This window comes from Melopsittacus undulatus, chromosome 1 (genome assembly GCF_012275295.1).
Source record: "Melopsittacus undulatus isolate bMelUnd1 chromosome 1, bMelUnd1.mat.Z, whole genome shotgun sequence".
Lineage (NCBI taxonomy): Eukaryota > Metazoa > Chordata > Aves > Psittaciformes > Psittaculidae > Melopsittacus > Melopsittacus undulatus.
The window spans coordinates 122658112-122675656 of record NC_047527.1 but is presented as its reverse complement, the minus strand read 5'-3'; the positions used below and the strand labels follow the sequence as shown (position 1 = coordinate 122675656).

The following is a 17545-nucleotide window of genomic DNA, read 5'->3' as shown; positions in this document are numbered from 1 at the left end:
TTATTAGTTACTCACAGCGGGACCAGGAGGACCAACTCTTCCAGCAGCACCAGGGAAACCAGTCATACCCTAAAAATAACAGTTAAAAGGAAGATTTGATTTAAAGGAAACAATGACCTCATGAAAAGCAACAATATCAGTGCCGAAAGCCTGAAGACTTACAGGAGGACCAGCATCACCGCGAGGGCCAGCAGGACCAGCAGCTCCAGCGGGACCCTATGTATGAAGGATTGAAAAGACAGATGAACCAGCCCTAGTGTTAATTTCCCCTATTTAGAATAAGGCCTCAGACTCACTCTCATGAAAGTTAAAGGCAATTTTACTTCTTACTTTAACAAAAGGACTGGGACCAAAACCACAGTTCCTGTCCTGATATTATGGTAGTAAATTCTCACTGACATTTTATATCAGTATTCTAATGTCTGACAAGAGCTGCATAAGGCATTTATGATTCAAGTAAATTCGCCTTGCAGATGTTACATACATCTAAATAGATCTGAAAGTTAAAATGCAAAAGACATACAAAGGCAAAGAGCATCAAGTCCTCTGCACTGCAGGACTAATACAGCTATGTAGTGCAAAGGCCTCTATTCTCTATGGGAATCATACAATAAGAACCCCAAGCCATGTTATCCTGCAACACTTTGAAGTATCTGAAATACCAAGGCCTGACTTTCTGCATCATTGCAACTAGCTCTCCAGTAACAGGCTGCATGCATGTGAAGTAGAACCTTTGTTCTACAAAGGTGTTAGCACATGAAGAGCCTGTGTGCAAGTGGGTGCACAGAAAATTTGCCCATATATTTGAGGATGACTGGATCTGAAAAAAATCAGGGTGTCACACCACTTCATGTCTTTGAGAGGAAGGTATCAACATCCTCAGCTCAAAATTTACCCACAACCATCCCCTGAATGGTCCAAGACAGACTGATTTTGCTGATCTTCAAGACAAGTTGAAAATAACTATTTTTCTCTTCATTTCAGTTCCTGACTCATGATCTGAGCCCACATAAATAGACTGACAAAGTTTATACAATGTGTGAAGATCAGCATGCTGAATTTCCTCACAGACCAGTTTCTGTTTCATCTTTTAATTACCTTTTCAAAATTCAAGGCTTTTACACTAGCATATTACTTGCCTAGTACAGTTAATGACTATGCATTTCATAAAGACAGTTCACTTACTGGTGGTCCAGAGGCACCAATTGGGCCAATAGCACCTGTTGGTCCACTTTCACCCTTAGGTCCTTTAGGCCCACGCTCGCCTTTAGCACCAGGCTGACCAGCTGCACCCTATGGGCAGAATAACACACAGAATGAGAAGTTGCAGAGGAAATAGAGGAATGGCCTGGCATCAATAAGAGTAAAGTGCAAACAATACTCACAGGAGGTCCAGCAAATCCATTAGGTCCTGCGGGACCAGGCTCACCACGTTCACCCTAAAAAGAGAACAAAGAAGAGAGCACTGGTTGGAAAGGGCTTTAAAAAGTAATTTTTCTGAACATCATGTCTTTGATGCAGGAATAGCTGTAGGAACTGTGACTTACAGGGATACCACGGGCACCAGCAGGACCAGCTGGACCAGCAGGACCTCCTTCACCCTAAAAGAGATGGAAGAAAACATTATGACACTGTGGAGGAAGTCCTCACTGCAGTCAGGACAGCAGTGGTCTTGTGGTACAGACACATATAGTGAGTATTTCCCAATGGAGAGGGTGTTACTGAAAATGCTTCCGATTTCACCCACCCTGTATTAATAATTTCTAGTGATGCTCGGACAGAATAAAAGAATTATTCTGAGCTAATGCGTGGTTGTACGTGACTGTATCAAAACTACTTCTCACAGTGTAAGGACTGTGGAGATTAGCCTCAATTGGGAAGAATTCAGACAAAACCTAAATCAGAATCATCTCCCCCACTGCCACATAGATGTGCACCCCTTCCCTGCCCTTTCAGGCAAAGGTTTGATGCTATGGCAAACATCACTGAATAATTCTATAGTCCCAATAACTCTTGCATCCAAAATCTGGAAAGCTTGTAGAATGCCTGCATGCTAGAAAGATGGAATTACTTTTCTGGAACTCTCATCTTAAATATACATGAGTGGATAAACTGTATAAAGACGAGGTACTTTTTCATTCAAAGAGTAGACTTACCCGTTCACCAGCACCACCAGCAGGGCCAGGAGCACCAATAGCACCAGGGAGACCCTATAGATCAAGAGACAGGACACCATTTCTAACAACATGTAATTATGATTTTGTGCTGCTCTGCTGGCTGCCTTTAGAATCAGCTGTCTGGGCTGAGGACAATGTCACACTGAACAACTGTCATTTCTCTGCTTGTGTTAACAAAAAGTGATCACTTTTCTCTCTCTCCCCCCAAATTCAAACATCCCTGTACAAGGAGAAACAAAATCATATTCCATTGTATCAAAAGTGAGCAGACATAAAGAGAAATGTAATACAATGGGAAATTTAAGTCCTGAACATCCCTTTCAGTCACTTAAGTTCGGAGGTGTAGCAAGGCAAACTCAAGCAAAACCAAAAGATACTTACACGGGCACCATCTCTTCCAGTTGCACCAGTATCACCTCTCAGACCTGGGGGACCCTAGGATACACAGAGGAGGAAAAAAAGCCTTATATTGGTAACAAACACAAAAGTTTGCATGAAAGAAGTCTTGAACTGTTTGTTGAGTACCCATGTATCGCTTACATATAATATGAGACGCTTATCATGCTACATTTTTTTTTGAGAATGGACTTCACTGTTTAATTCTTATTGCTGAGCATATACTGACTTGCAAAATGAGAATTTGCAAACAGAGGGGCCTGACATGCTTTCCAGAATTACAAGCATGCTTCCTTCATGGGAAACCTACTTAGCTTCCCCCAGGTAGCAAGCATTTTGAATGCAACAAAAAACTCAAACCCAAGATGATGTATGTTCCAAGTTATGAATGTAAATTCCCACTCAAAAGCCCTTTTCTTTTGGTTAAGAAATAACCATTAGCAAAAATCCTTTTGAGTATTCATGTTACGCTTTCTATTTGAAGCAGGAAAACTACTGTTAAAAATGATGTTGTACGAGTGGTCACATAAAATGTGTAACAAGAAATTATATCCAGGCTATGACTAGCATCAAGAAATCAGACCAGCACTCTGTTCCATCTCTTTTTTTTTTAACACATCCTACTCTTCTGCATTTATCTGCATGTCAGTAAAACAGTGTTTTATGAAAAGTTGCAAACAATTTCCATTTTAATTTCCTTACAACTCCATTTATGCCATGGATTTTTTCAGTCAACACAAATAAAGCAGTTCTAGAAATATCAGTTTAAATAATGAACAGAATATGGGATGAGATGTACATACCAAGATAAAAATCAATTTTATAGATAATGGATTAAGCAGATGTAGCAACAAACTTGCAAACAGACTTCACAGCTTTGTATAAGGGTTTACATTGGCTAATACGATAGAAAACTGATATAATCATGAAAATTTTGTAACTTGTATTTACTTGTTTCATAGTCAAGTTTCATACTTGTTTACTTGCATCATAGTCACTGCACCTACAGCAGTCACAGATCTGATCAGAGACTTGGTCCTTCATGATCAGCAGGCCCATGCCTACTATAAAGCCTGAACTCAAAGACAGCTTTAGTATTTCTTTGGTAAAGATAAGCTCATTGTTAACCAATCCTGTAAGGAAGTAGCTGCCACTTAAACCAACTCCAAATGCTGAGCAAAGGTCAAGCTACAACCTTAGAAAAGACTGTCAGTCTGTTAGACCAACAAACTCTCTACTTACTGACTACTAAGTAATACAATTTCATAGTAAATAAAAGTTGCATTGGGGTAACCTGCAGGGTTTTTAAGCTAATGAAATTCAAGCATCTTCCAAACCTGTGCCTGCAGTAACAAATCAGGTTGCCCACTTTACCTTTTCACCCTTGCCTCCTGGAACACCAGCAACACCTCTCTCTCCAGGGATTCCACCAGGGCCAGCAGGACCAGGACCACCAGCAGCACCGGCATTGCCAGGCTCACCCTAGCAGCAACAGTATATTATATAAATCAGTCAAATCATCCATGTAATTTGGAACAAACTTCTGTCATTACTACTTGGCTCATCATTCTGCTTGCCTGTAAACAGTGAGAGAAGCAGTATTTTGTCTTAAGCTATTATACTTATTTTTTCAGCTAGTGAAGATAGCAGGCACAAAAACTCTCTCTGATTCTGGAGGCTCCTGAGGTTTTAGGGTGTCCCATAATCCAAACTAAACTTCTGTAGGACTACCCATGAAAATCTTTAAAACTAAGACTAATTTAGCTAGCATCAGCCAACATTATTTTATTAGATGACTGCTCATTATTGATCTAATATTTTGGGGAAAATATTGCTTACAAGACACAAGAACTTCTTGTGTATAAGTAGAGGTGGATACACACAGAAGTCAGCATGAATTTTGGCCAAAATCTTGGACCCTATCTCAAAACAGAATAGTATACCCAGCTGACAAGCTGTATTCAAACAGAGTCCAAACTGGAATTCCCCTCCTATCATCTATAGTGTTAAACATAAGAACCTTTAGTATTAGTGTGGACTAGCTGGTATGGGGCTTTGCCACTTGAAGAAATGACCCAGGAGCTATGGTATATAGGTAGCTACCTATTACCAGTTACCATTTATGCTCTTAGGAATTCAACAGTAAGGCAATGGCAGCTGGAAAAGACATACCTTGTTACCATCAGGGCCTGGTGGGCCAGCGGGACCACGGCTTCCAATGGGACCAGCAGGACCAACAGCACCGCTTTCACCAGGAGGACCACGTTCACCCTGCAGGAGACAGTCTGATTTGAGTTCTTCCTTGAACTGTCCTGAGGCTTAGAGGTTTAAAAGCACTGACTAATAGCAATGACAGTGGAATACATTTTTATCTGAACAAACCATTAAGAACTGTATTAGAATTGTGCAGATATTAACTGAACTGGTTATAATAATTGGCTCTGGCTTTAGACACAAACATAGCAAAGTGAAGAATTAAAGTCTTGCAGGGTGATAACAGTATTAAAGTACAAGTACTTCCTGAACATGGATTTTAGCTGCTGTGCTCACTCTGGTAACACTGTCTTGCATTCTATTGTCAAATGGAGTGTCTGATACCAGTTAGAAGGCAGATAACAGATTTTAGTGAAATTAGAGCCATAGTAATTGGCAAATTATTTTTACAGTGGCAAATGCCTGGTGAATACTGGAGAAAAAAGGTGACAGCTAGAGCCTGCTAATGTGACCTATATATTATAATAGGTATAAGGACAAATTCTGAAACAGTGGCCATCTGTAGACATGGAAGTAGCCAGAAATGGGCTTAAATGCACAATGGGTCTATCAAAGATAGAAATATCAGTTTAGATGTCCTTGTTTAGGCTGGGATAGAGTTTATTTTCTTTCTTAACTAAAGACATACCAAATTATCCCAGTGTGATAAAGCTGGACAAGAGTGAATAATCCGATAAGGCATAATGCATATTTTTAGTTATGATGGAGAATCTGGGAATTTGTTTGAGAATCTAAAATGTAGTCAAAGAACTGACTCAAAGAGAGATAGAACACTGCTAAAAACCACAAATGATGCAGGAGGCTCATTTAAAGTGTAGTGATCTCCCCAATTAATAGATCTTTCAATTATTGTTACATACATCTTGTTAATGACAGAGGCAGAAAAGGAAGAAATGTATTTATGAAATATGCAGGTTATCACAAAGGTGCAAGCTCTTGTCATCTGGAAGAAGGGTTGGCATATTTGTTTATCTTGAGAAACATGGAAAAGTACATAGCTACTATTATCATGGAACACATTAAGAAAGTCTGTACTAGATTTTAAATGAGTTACTCACTCTTGGGCCAGCAGGACCAGGGACACCAAATTCACCATGAAGACCCTAGAAGAGAGCAGACATACTGACAAAGCTTATTTCTAAAGCAAACTTCTCAGCTTAAATTGTGCTTTGTTTCCTAGCAGTAAATAGAAATACTTCTCAAATTGCAGTAGCATATTGAAAGGTCTTCAGACTAAACCCAGTCTTTTAGATACACAGAAATAAACCCTTTTCATATAGCTGCACAATATTTCAAAGCACACATGAGATAATTTCTCATCTGAAGAAGGAGTTAGCTATTAAATTTCAAGCTCATTTTTCAGGTTCATGCAATGTAAACTCTTGTACAGGGACACAAAGAGATCTAACTATAAAGGTTAAAGGTGGTTATGACACATAAGATTCACAATTTGCAGATTACATCACACTAAACAGAACTTAGAGCCTAACTTGCCACAAAACTACCTCAGTTGTACACCATTGTCAATTCACTGAACTCAGGTGAGGTGCAAAAGCATACAACTGGAGCAACACAGTTAAATTGAACCTTGAAGATTTCAAAAGAAATTTGAAGTAAAACATTTTTCATGTACTATCTTGTCTTTCAGAGGAGGAGGCATATTTTAGACCTGAAAAGCAAAGGACTGGCTTTGCTCAGTTTCACATCAGAACTTGGAAAAAAAAAGTATGTTGCAAATTCCAATGGACCTTGATAATTTCTGGCTAGCTTTAACAAAAGGGACTATTAAATTTTGCATACAACATGGATTGCTTTGGTAAATGGATACAACAGGCACATATGCAATTGTAAACATAATGCTTATGCAATGCCTGCCCCTACTTGCGGAATGCTGTATCTGTCACTCACCCTTTCGCCTGGTTTACCAGCTTCACCTGCTGGACCTGAGGGACCTGGCAGACCCTAAGTGTGAAGAAACAAGAATAAAGTAAAGTTAAAGCAGAAGCTCTTAAGATGCTTTGTAAACCATAGATAAGATTGAGCAGAGCACATAGTAACTTACCTGGAAGCCAGGAGGGCCAGCGGGACCTTGTTCACCCTTTCCACCTTGGTTGCCCTGGGTGGAATGAAAACGAAGGGATTAACTTGGAAGGAAAACAGATTGTAAAATTGGAAGTCTAATTAATGAAAAGTAACTCACAGATTGGATCTGTGCAGAAGCTGTTACTTACAGTGACTCCAGGAGGACCTTGAGCACCATTGTTTCCCTCTGGACCAGGAGCACCCTAAATGTGTTCAAGTAGAAAGCTGTTATCAAAGTTTTGATTTGTTACTAATAACATCTCTCTAAAGTGATTCTGTGCTGAAACTAAAGGTTTCTGGCTGTGTATTTTTAACATAACCATTTAATTGTAAGAGCTTCACTGTCAAAGGGTACTCAAGATGCTTATAATTTTAAATTCTGGAATTTTTTTTCATTATTGCACCATGTTTGTCCTTAGGGGAACTTCTTTTGGAATTCCGTATTATAGGAACCTTGCTGATAGCATTATTCCTACAACAGACCAATTAATTGGTCCCTTAAATGGAAAAATTGGTAACTATCAACTGTGAGTAAGAAGTTGGAAATTTCAGTTGGAAACAGGATGAATTAGAAACCATACACTGCCCTTACAAATCTGCACAGGGAACGTTATTTTTAACTCTTCATAGGAAGCTAATACCCCATAACTTATTACCCAATTAATACCCAAGAAAGGTAGTTTTCATTTATCCTTAAGTAATTGTTCCAACTGATAGGAAGCTAGACAAATGCATTCCCAAGTCCTTTTCTATTTCATCATCTATTCATGCTCACAGAAGACAATGCTATCTTATTACAGACAGAGGTTTTGAAAATTTACTATTTTCTCTCTGGAGGTTGGCAGATAAAAACATATCCACATACCCTTGGGCCAGCAAGACCAACATTGCCTTTCTCACCAGGTTTGCCAGGTTCACCCTGAAGTTGAAAGCAAAAGATACAAAAGTTAACCAAGACTTCATGTTAGATTCAGTTTAAACTACTGAAGAGACACTGATCCACTCCTTGCCAGGACATTTATTGCAATATTTCTTTAACCCTAATTAAAACACAAGTTCCACAAGTTCCATCTGCCTTTTGGAATAGCTCAGTTTTCAAAACTCCATTCCTTTATTTTTTGATATCATAACTGATGACACTCTGCACAGTACACCATGCAGTACACTATATATGCGTCTGTATGTATGTACATGTATAGCAATACCACAAATCCAGGAGATTATTATTGTTATATGTGGCCTCTGTGTGACACGTCAAGAGCCCCACTGCACAGATAGCCTTTCTTCTAAATTAAGTGAGCTTTGGATTGTGCTCCATACATAACAGTACTCTGGAACTAAACTTAAACTTGGTGGCCGACCTTTACAGAACTTTTACTGAAGTGTATATACAGAAATGATAAAACAGGCATGCAGAAATTATAATACAGATATATATTATTCTAATAATTTCAATGTCAAAATATTCCTAAACTAATTAAATTGGTTGTCATTTGTTGTTTCATTGTTAATCATATTGTAGAAAACTGGCAAATAATGTAAAACAGAACTCTTGAATGCCATCCAGAATGCAGTATAGGAGGACACAAGGGGATGTGTTTGATTGTTACAGCTGGGGACCTATAGATTAGTCTGGAAATAGTAAGTGAAAGTAATCGAAATAGTAATAGACAGTTTTTGTATTGTACTCACAGTGGGACCTTTTGGTCCAGGGAATCCAATGTTGCCAGGCTCACCTCTGTTACCAGCTGGACCAATTGGTCCAACCCTACCATCTGCGCCAGGGAAACCCTAGGAAAAGAAATGATACTATTAAATGGTTGGGGTATTTTAATTAGAGTTCAGTCTAAGGAGAAAGGTGTACTGACAGGAAGCAAATGCCATTTAACTTTTAAACACTGTCTATACATTGCATCCTCATGCAGTTCTCCATTTTTGTCCTTTTTGTAGAACTGTGTATTTCTTCTTCCAGAACACAGGCTTGATTTGAGACCACAGAAATGAATGAAAAGTTTCTCACTGATCTTGTGAGTAATACAATGGTAAAACCTTGCTGGTTTTACAAAGGGTTGTGTTAGAGCTCACTGCTGAGATCTCTGCTTTTTAAAATCTCATTTTATGTCGATGTTTTACATGCAATGGGGAAACAGAATGAAAACCAAAGTACTTACAACAGGACCTTCCTTGCCAGCAGGGCCTGGGCTTCCAGGCTGACCTGGGAGACCCTGAGAAAGGAAAAGTTTCATGTTTTCAGAAGGAAAACAACTCACTCAACAATTAACCAAGTTTTTTTTTCTACATTTGTGCATATACACACACAGACATCAAGTTATCAATATACGCTGTGGAAACAGGGCTCTACATCTCATCAAGTTTACATCTAATCAAGTTTAATTTGGTAGTGTGCTCTGCCATGCCAGTTGAAAATCAGTGTAGGTAAATGCCTTTTTCACTCAGATAAAGTAATTTAGGCTGTACTTTAGCAGAGAATGTGCTTAAATGTTTGTAGATGCCCAATAGTTCACATGTGCATTGAAAACTTTTGCTTCATGAGATGGGGTAGAAGAGAAAGAGTAGATTAAAGAGGATAAAGGGCAATGGCATGGACATAATCTGATTGCAGCCAGCATCACTAAAATTGGGTCATTGTTTTCAGTGAAATAATTTGCAAAATAAAGCTGAAATAATAGAGATCTGCCATCTCACATCATTTTAGTAGGGTTTGCTTTTTTTTTAATTAGTTAAAGAGGACACACACATACTTCAGCTGCGATCTCAGTGATCATACCCTGTAAACAATCACAAGTGGAACCCCTCTCAGAAGTCAACGCAGTATCCAGTACAAGGGATCACTGCTCCATGACAATGCAATCAAATGCCACCACACACAAAAAACTTATTTCAAAAAACATTTTGATGCCTCTTAATCTTTCGTCATGGATGCTTTTTCAATAGAGTGGTGGAAGTGCCCTGTCTTCAGCACAGGCTGAATTTTTACAGTTGGATTTCTGAATAATTTTGCCCCTAAATTGTAAGTAGTTTTCTTTTTGCACAGTTCAAACTTACATCACATAGTTCAAACTTACTCTTGGCCCCATAAGACCAGGCTCACCAGGACGGCCAGCATCACCATTAGGACCCTTAGCACCAACAGGACCACTAGCACCACGGTTACCAGCAGGTCCCTACCAAAATAAATACATGAAATTAGGCAGGGGTAACAAAAAGCATCACACATTGTGTATAAAAGAAGATGATTTAGAAACAGTGACCCAGACAAAAATCTTACCATAACACCAGCTCTGCCATCAGCTCCAGGGAGACCACGAGATCCAGGCACACCCTGCAAGTGAACACAAAACAAATCTAGAAAGGGAAAGAAATAAATCTGTTCCTGTGGAGTGTATAGTGCTTACTAAACTTCAGCCTTCCAAGCAGGTTCATTGAATTTGAAGTAAGTGCAGGCCTAGGCACACACACCTCAGTGTAAAGGTATATTGTGAAAAAATACACTTGCTTTAGATTTCTCCAAGTTCTAATCTGCTTGTATCAGAGCATTTTCAGTGTTCACTGTAATCTAATAATGGCCCTAGCAAGCAGCTAAGATCCCACAACCTGGCCCACAGAGTCTCATGTTCACTTTTCTGTAGAGAGTTACTGCATTCTCTATGACTCTGTAAACCCCACCTGAGGTGCAACACTGAATCTTTATCACTACAAAAAAAAAATCTGGTGGAAACACTGCCATTTTCCCTATTATTTTCCTGTGAATTCTTTCCATGTATGAAACCTCATGCCTCCTGAAGTTCATGGAGTGGTTTCCTCACCAACTGAAAAGGTTGCTAGGCACACTTGAATTGAAATATTTTGCCTCACATTATGTGTGAGCCAATTATCTATTTTCAGCTGTTAAACCCATCACAAAGCTTTAAGAGTAATCAAAGATTATTCAAAGATAATACAGTGGATAAATCAAAGCAACCTCTAATTACTTCAAGGATAAGATAGTAAACATTGTTAATACAAAGCAAAAATAGATTTGGTCCCAAGTAATCCAAATGCTCAAAACTGCAAATGATCTTTGCTTAACACCATTAACATAAATTAAATTACTCTTAACTACTTAATTTGCCTTTGTGACTGTAGCTTTATTTCCTTTTTGCTTCTACTTCTGGAACATAAAAAGAAAACCTACTCTTAGACCAGCAGGGCCCGGGGGACCAGCAGAGCCAGGTTCACCATTGCTGCCTCTCTTGCCTTCCTCACCACTAGGACCAGGAGGGCCAGCGGGTCCAGCAGCACCCTATTTCAGGCAAAGAGTAAAAGAAGAAATCAGATGCTTTGTTACAGATATTATCAGGCTTTTTCATTGAAAAAAACCTTCACATGTTGCCATACTTACAGGCTCACCCTTGTTACCACTTTCTCCCTTGGGACCAGCAGGGCCTGGTTCACCCTAGAGTCCAAAACAAAAAGATCATAGAATTAAGCATAATTTCAAAAAAATCTCTCTTCTACCTCGACAGCTTTTCATGAATCCAACAACTTCTTAATCATCTAATGCCATGTCTTCTACTGTCATACATGGTCAGTGAACATAAACTGTATTTTTAGCTTAATAGACATGAAAAAAGGCATGTTAAAAGATGCTTAGAAATGACAGTAATTCACATGTTCAGGGTTAGTCCCTATACTGAGGATACCCATTGAGGGCCTATTTGTGAGACCACTGTCACATCTCTCTTGATACTACCAACATGGACAGAGCTTAACAAACCTTGCACTCAAAGTGACTGCAAAGTGAACCTCTTCAGTCTCAGCATTTGAAGCAAGCAGCAAGGCACAGAAATGAACTACAATGTTTAATTATAGTGGAGCAAGAAAAAATGCCGGCATTTAATAGAAAAATATATCCAGAGGAAATCTTTTACAATAGAGGACACTGACCAATTTTCCAATGAAGACTTGCAATACACAAAGTAACTTACCACAAGTCCTCTAGCTCCACTAGGACCAGCAGGGCCAGGAGGACCAGGAATACCACGGGGACCAGGCAGACCAGGAGCTCCAGCAACACCGGGAAGACCCTGTCCAGCAGAGGGAAAAAGGGGATTATTAGCCCATTATCTTTGCTATTGCATTAACTGAATTAGATTTTTTTTAGAGCAAACAAATGTGAGTATGGCTGTACTTACAGCTGCACCTTTAGCCCCTGGGAGACCATTAGCACCAGGGTTCCCCTGTTAAGAAAGATAACAGTAATGGTTATTTCAGAGTCTCAAGTGCACCCATCCAACAATAGATGAAGTCTGGCAAGTTACTCACTGGAGGGCCAACAGGACCACTAGAGCCAGGAAGTCCAATCTCTCCTCTTGGGCCAGCAGGACCAGTAGGACCAACGTGACCAGCAGGTCCGATTTCACCCTGTTTGTGAGAATGACAGAGCCTTCTGTCAGTACACACAATATTAGGGGTGTTAAGGCAATAGTGGAACAATCCTGTATTATCCTGACATTAAGAAGATAATCATATACATGTATATGTATTCCCACCTCAGAGGCCAGGAAATCAAGAGGCTGAGAGCTTTTATTGGATTTTAAAGTCACTGAAGCCGAGATGTCTAGCTAGGCTCCAACAAGGCTGATGGCTAACACAGGAACAACAAACGCTCAGCTTATCTGAAAAGCTTCATTATTGCCAAGGTTTACAAAGAAGGTTGATCTAGAAAATCAGAATTAAGATTCTGGTCTTATCTGCAGCCATGTGCCTCCAGCATTGGCCTGCGATGCCTCATAGTGTAGGAGACCTAACTGACCATTGTCCTGAATCTTAGATGCATTGCACTAATGCAAAATCCAAAATGATGCCTGATCAGATAGCTATAGGATGGTGTTCACAGTGCAGTAGATTACAGGAAAAGGCTCTTGGTTTTACTCTTGGAAGCTTGTATTCACTACATCTACTACAAAACTCCTGAATATTATGAAAACTTTTCTTCTGCAATTCTCTAAGTAGTCAGGATTCATCCTATATGTGTAGGCAGCCTTCTCTTGAAATTACATGCTGTAACAACACTCACACCTGCATCAGAGAAAACATCATGCTTTCCAAAAGTCTTGCCTTTTGACAAGAATAACCAGAATGAGATCTCAATTTTCTCATCTTCCCTGCAGTTAATATTAGGAGATCTAGCAAATAACACTATTTTCTTCTACAGGTGGATCAAGGCAAGAGTTTCATCTGCTGTTACATGGAATTCATGTACCTGTGTTAGCGTGAAAAACTGTATCACACTAACTCTACGTGCATTTAGCTCTGAGTTTCCTGGCAAATGGCCAGTGAAATTTGCAAATGCAGTATATAGAATACTCTCACCCCAAATCCTCTGTCCTTCCCCAGACAAAGAAGAATTCAAAATAATGAGACTCTTACCCAGGTAAAAATGCTAAGATCCAGGCAATAAACTGAATTACCTAAGTCACATTCTGTAAGAGCAAAAACAGAATTGCCCTAAACCTGAAAAGTTTCAATGCAATTTCTTCACTTGCAATTTCAAGAACATGGGTTTGAAGGAACCCGATACTCAGCTGCAGCTTCTCGGTCCTCCACTACTTTTCTAAAGTGATGTAAACTGCTACTTTGCTTATTTATTATGATCCATGTCACCCTTCGAAGGTGTATACAACTGCACCACATAGGAAGCAGTAAGAAAAAAGAAGAGGTTATGTGTCTTCCTGAGCCTGCCTGAAGATAATGTTCAGCTGTGAAATAACTGCTGTATTGTAAATTGGCATTCATAGCAGGTCTTCTCCAGGGAGAAGGGAGTGAAGGGATCCCTTCTGCAGGGATTCATCCTCATCCTGATCTGCAACTAATAAGGGAGCATTCCCCTTACAGAGAGGGTGTGTTTTTGCTACCTAGCAATACTAGTTATTATATTTCATCTTCACTACCAAATGTACCAGTAGAATCAGATGTTCATACCTTAGCACCAGGACCACCTGGGAAGCCTGGAGGACCAGCAGCACCAATAGGACCCTAGGAAATTAAAAGGAAGCAGTTAGGTAAAGGCATTCACTGATGACAAACATCTTGCTTGCTGAAGCAAGCATTAAAGATACATTTCCACACATTACCCTCTCAGAATATCAGCTGCCTTTTGCAGCTCCAAACTGACAAATTTGGTTCACTACAAACAGTTAAGAACAGTTTTAAAAAAGTGTGAGTTGAACCACAATTTGTAAAACTTTGCCTGGAGGCCAAACACCTGAGTAAGAATAAACAGAATGGGCAGAGGCAGACAAGGTGTCTTGCTGTACAGTCCCACAATGAATGAAGGGGAGCACTACATCCTGCAGATAGAAGCCTTAGGTGGCTGTTTCCAGCACATTTACTGTGCAGGAGTAACTGTGTATGCTTTCAGATCAGTAGTCGCTCTGGACTACTGGCCACACACAAGAGCCCTGGATTGATGGCAGACTTTGTCCTTCTTCACCCGTGGGCAGAGGGTTGGTAAGATCTCTGCACTACTTTACAAGCCAGTGCTTTGCACAACTTGTATTTAGGTCAGTAATAGGAATTGGATCAGGCTTAACAGCAACTTAGGGCAGGAACTGATTCTAACATGCAAATGGATTAGAAATCTTGATTCATGCCTAGATCATACATTTTGAGGTAGTGAACACACACAACTCCAGTGCTTGTTTGTTATATTGTGTGGGGTTGAGCTTTTTTTAATGTCAAGGGGAATGAATGGCATGTCAGCTTGAACAGAGACTTCTACTGATCCTGCTATATCTAGCTATTGCTGTGAGATATGTAATTATGATGGGACAAGCTTCTAATGTACAGAACCCAGACATCACAAGAGAAGATACACTGGTGGATTCATAGCCTTTGTTATTCTTTAATGTATACAAAGGGATAGTTTTACTCAATTATTAATGAATTATTCAACTCATTCACAGCCATTGGGGATAGGTATCTACTTCTTTGTAAGCTAACATATTTCAATTATAAATACTATTATAAAACTGCTGTGCAAATCCAAGAGAATTTAATGGGTCAGCTGCTACAGCAAAGAGGAATTGGCTTCCAACATTCTATAATCTACTCTTATGAACTGAGTAGCTGGAATTCTCACTGGTTTTGCATAAACAGAGAAAAAAAAGATCAAATGCCCTTTAAGATATGTATGTAAATATATACTACTAGAATTTCCACTGCAGTGACTTTTTTATGTTTTAAATTCCCAGTGGCAAGGAGAATAAAACATTATTTGTTTTATTTTTTTAAAAAGAGTGATAGTAAATGCTATGCAGAATGTTTACAGCATCATAACCTAAGTATGTGTAAAATAACTTTAGCCTGCCATAGGCACTGGGACCCAATGCAACCCCCTGCTCCTGCCCATTCCCAGCAACACCTCTGCAATCAACAGCTCCTGAACATTTTTCCTATAGTAACTCAGTTGCCTTCAAGATAGCTAAAAGGCTTTGGTTCTACTACAAACTGTAACATCAGATCTCAGCTGTAAGGTCTCTGTTTGCCTGCAATTTAAATGCCCAACCACGTATTTTTTAAATATCCCATATGGGAGAAATGAAGTGAAATTAGTATCTATGCTAATATTCTACTGCAGTAAAGTATAACCGATGTTTCAAGTGACAAGGAATTAGCAAAGTTAACAGAACCAAGCACAGCTTCATCACTCATTTAAATTTTGAAAGCAGGAAGAAAAAACTATTCTGGGCTATTGCTGACTTTTATTTTTTTAAGCTCCAAAAATATACCCTTGTACACACATTTATTTCACTGAAACAAATGAAATTTACTGAAGTCAGTGATATCCTATGGTGACAATAATTCCTATTAAAGGGACAAATCTGCATTGGATTAGCACTTATTCATATAGTTACTGTTTACTACTCAGATGAGGACAGTTGGATCTTACTGGCCTTCAACACTAGCTCACCTAATTCAGGTATCAGGTGGTGAATGAAACAGGTTAGCTTCTGTTAGTCAGACAGGACAACGCAGCAAGTGCAAAGCTGAGTCCCGGACTGCTTATAATAGTTTCAGGGTGTATATGATTATAGTCATCTGCAACATGTGCATGGTATATATCTGCTAAAAGGCATAAAGTTTTGGGATAAGAACTGTTCTGTTAGACTGTTGGAAATCAGAATTCTGATCACTGTTTCCCTATGAACTCACCAGTGCGAATGACAAAATATTTGGTTCCCTTGATACAGATGCCTTTTCTATAAATCCTGAAGCTCTCAGGATGTTGTCTGCAAAAGGTTTATGTTTTATCAGTTCTTTTTGGATGAAGCAACAAAGAACTGTGTTAAGAATGTCCACACAGTCAACTTCTCAGAAGCCTGAGAAATACTCTTATCAACAGAAAGAGACATGAGGCCTAATGGAACCAGACTGTCAAAGATCAAGAATGAAACTTACAGCAGGTCCAGTGGGGCCAGCGCTTCCATCACTTCCACGAGCACCCTGTCAGGAGAGAACATCATCAAAGAGTTTGAAGAGAGATTTGAAGATCAGAGAATGCCACAGTAAGTGGCTGGTCATGATGTCAGGCAGACGGAAAGCTACTTACAGCTGGTCCAGGGGCTCCTATTCTTCCTCTCTCACCAGGGAGACCACGAGCACCCTGAAAGAAAAATTAAATTGACTCATTTAATCCATTCACTGAACAGAGATATATAGATTTGCAGCCAGGCAATTCCGTTCTAAAAATACACATGCTATTACATTACAGTATCTAGCTATCTAGAGTGTCACTGATGGCAAAACCTCATCAAATGCTGGCTGAACCATATCTATCAGATTATCATTTTCCGCAGCAGCAGTAAATACTTACAGGTTGTCCTGGGGTACCATTTTCACCAGGGGCACCAGGTTCTCCCTATGAAAAAGAAAGTTTGCAGGCTTGAATTTCTTAAAGGATGCTTTGAACAGACAGCACAACACCATCTAGAGACATTCAACTGCTGGATACTATGTTTTCTGTAGTACCTGAACCACAGTATAAAATGACTGTACACCAAATCCTGAGGATGAAGAGACTGTGACTGTCCCTGCACATACTGGAACATGACCAGCTAGAATCTTCTTAGAAGAGGAGGGCCAGAGCAAGTCACTTCACCTACCTATCTTAGCTTCCTTTACCCCCTTTCTTTATTCTCATATTTACTCTGTAGCACACACTTAGAGATAGGGCCTGGATAGTCAACTACCAATTCAGACCAATCAGCAGCTGTTTTTTAACTAGAGCAGAAGCACATTAATGCTTTACTTTGCCTTAGGTTAGGGTGACAAAGTTTCTGTTAAATGGCTGGAAATTAGGATCTGCCTCAGGTATTTTTAATGTAGGACCAATTATACTGAAGTATAACTGACAGCCATTAAAACATGACTCCTGTCCCTTTAGTACTAAGTGCTCTGAACAAGACTGCAGTTTGTCTAGGCTGGTCTATAGTACAAGATTAGTCTTAAGGCCCTTGAATCCTGAACATATCTGAATACATGTAGTCTTAAATGCTGCAAACAGCACAAGTGTTTGCCTTCATCACTGCTTTCAGCATAGTTACGTTGTGAGT

The 17545-nt window shown here is 39.5% G+C and overlaps 1 protein-coding gene across 1 annotated transcript in view; it reads right to left on the bottom strand.

Annotated features, from left to right (window-relative positions):
- The window catches only part of COL1A2 (collagen type I alpha 2 chain), a 39319-nt gene that overhangs the window by 9422 nt on the left and 12352 nt on the right, over positions 1–17545 (bottom strand). Inside the window, exons 13-39 of the mRNA XM_034062147.1 lie at positions 16807–16851; positions 16543–16596; positions 16392–16436; positions 13914–13967; positions 12255–12353; positions 12125–12169; positions 11918–12016; positions 11332–11385; positions 11125–11232; positions 10219–10272; positions 10016–10114; positions 9101–9154; positions 8622–8720; positions 7795–7848; positions 7079–7132; positions 6910–6963; positions 6756–6809; positions 5906–5950; positions 4746–4844; positions 3948–4055; positions 2559–2612; positions 2157–2210; positions 1548–1601; positions 1386–1439; positions 1186–1293; positions 163–216; positions 16–69 (exon numbers count right to left, since the gene is read on the bottom strand). Coding sequence (XP_033918038.1) covers positions 16–69; positions 163–216; positions 1186–1293; positions 1386–1439; positions 1548–1601; positions 2157–2210; positions 2559–2612; positions 3948–4055; positions 4746–4844; positions 5906–5950; positions 6756–6809; positions 6910–6963; positions 7079–7132; positions 7795–7848; positions 8622–8720; positions 9101–9154; positions 10016–10114; positions 10219–10272; positions 11125–11232; positions 11332–11385; positions 11918–12016; positions 12125–12169; positions 12255–12353; positions 13914–13967; positions 16392–16436; positions 16543–16596; positions 16807–16851 — 1809 coding nt within the window. The remainder of the gene's footprint in view (positions 1–15; positions 70–162; positions 217–1185; positions 1294–1385; positions 1440–1547; positions 1602–2156; positions 2211–2558; positions 2613–3947; positions 4056–4745; positions 4845–5905; positions 5951–6755; positions 6810–6909; positions 6964–7078; positions 7133–7794; positions 7849–8621; positions 8721–9100; positions 9155–10015; positions 10115–10218; positions 10273–11124; positions 11233–11331; positions 11386–11917; positions 12017–12124; positions 12170–12254; positions 12354–13913; positions 13968–16391; positions 16437–16542; positions 16597–16806; positions 16852–17545) is intronic.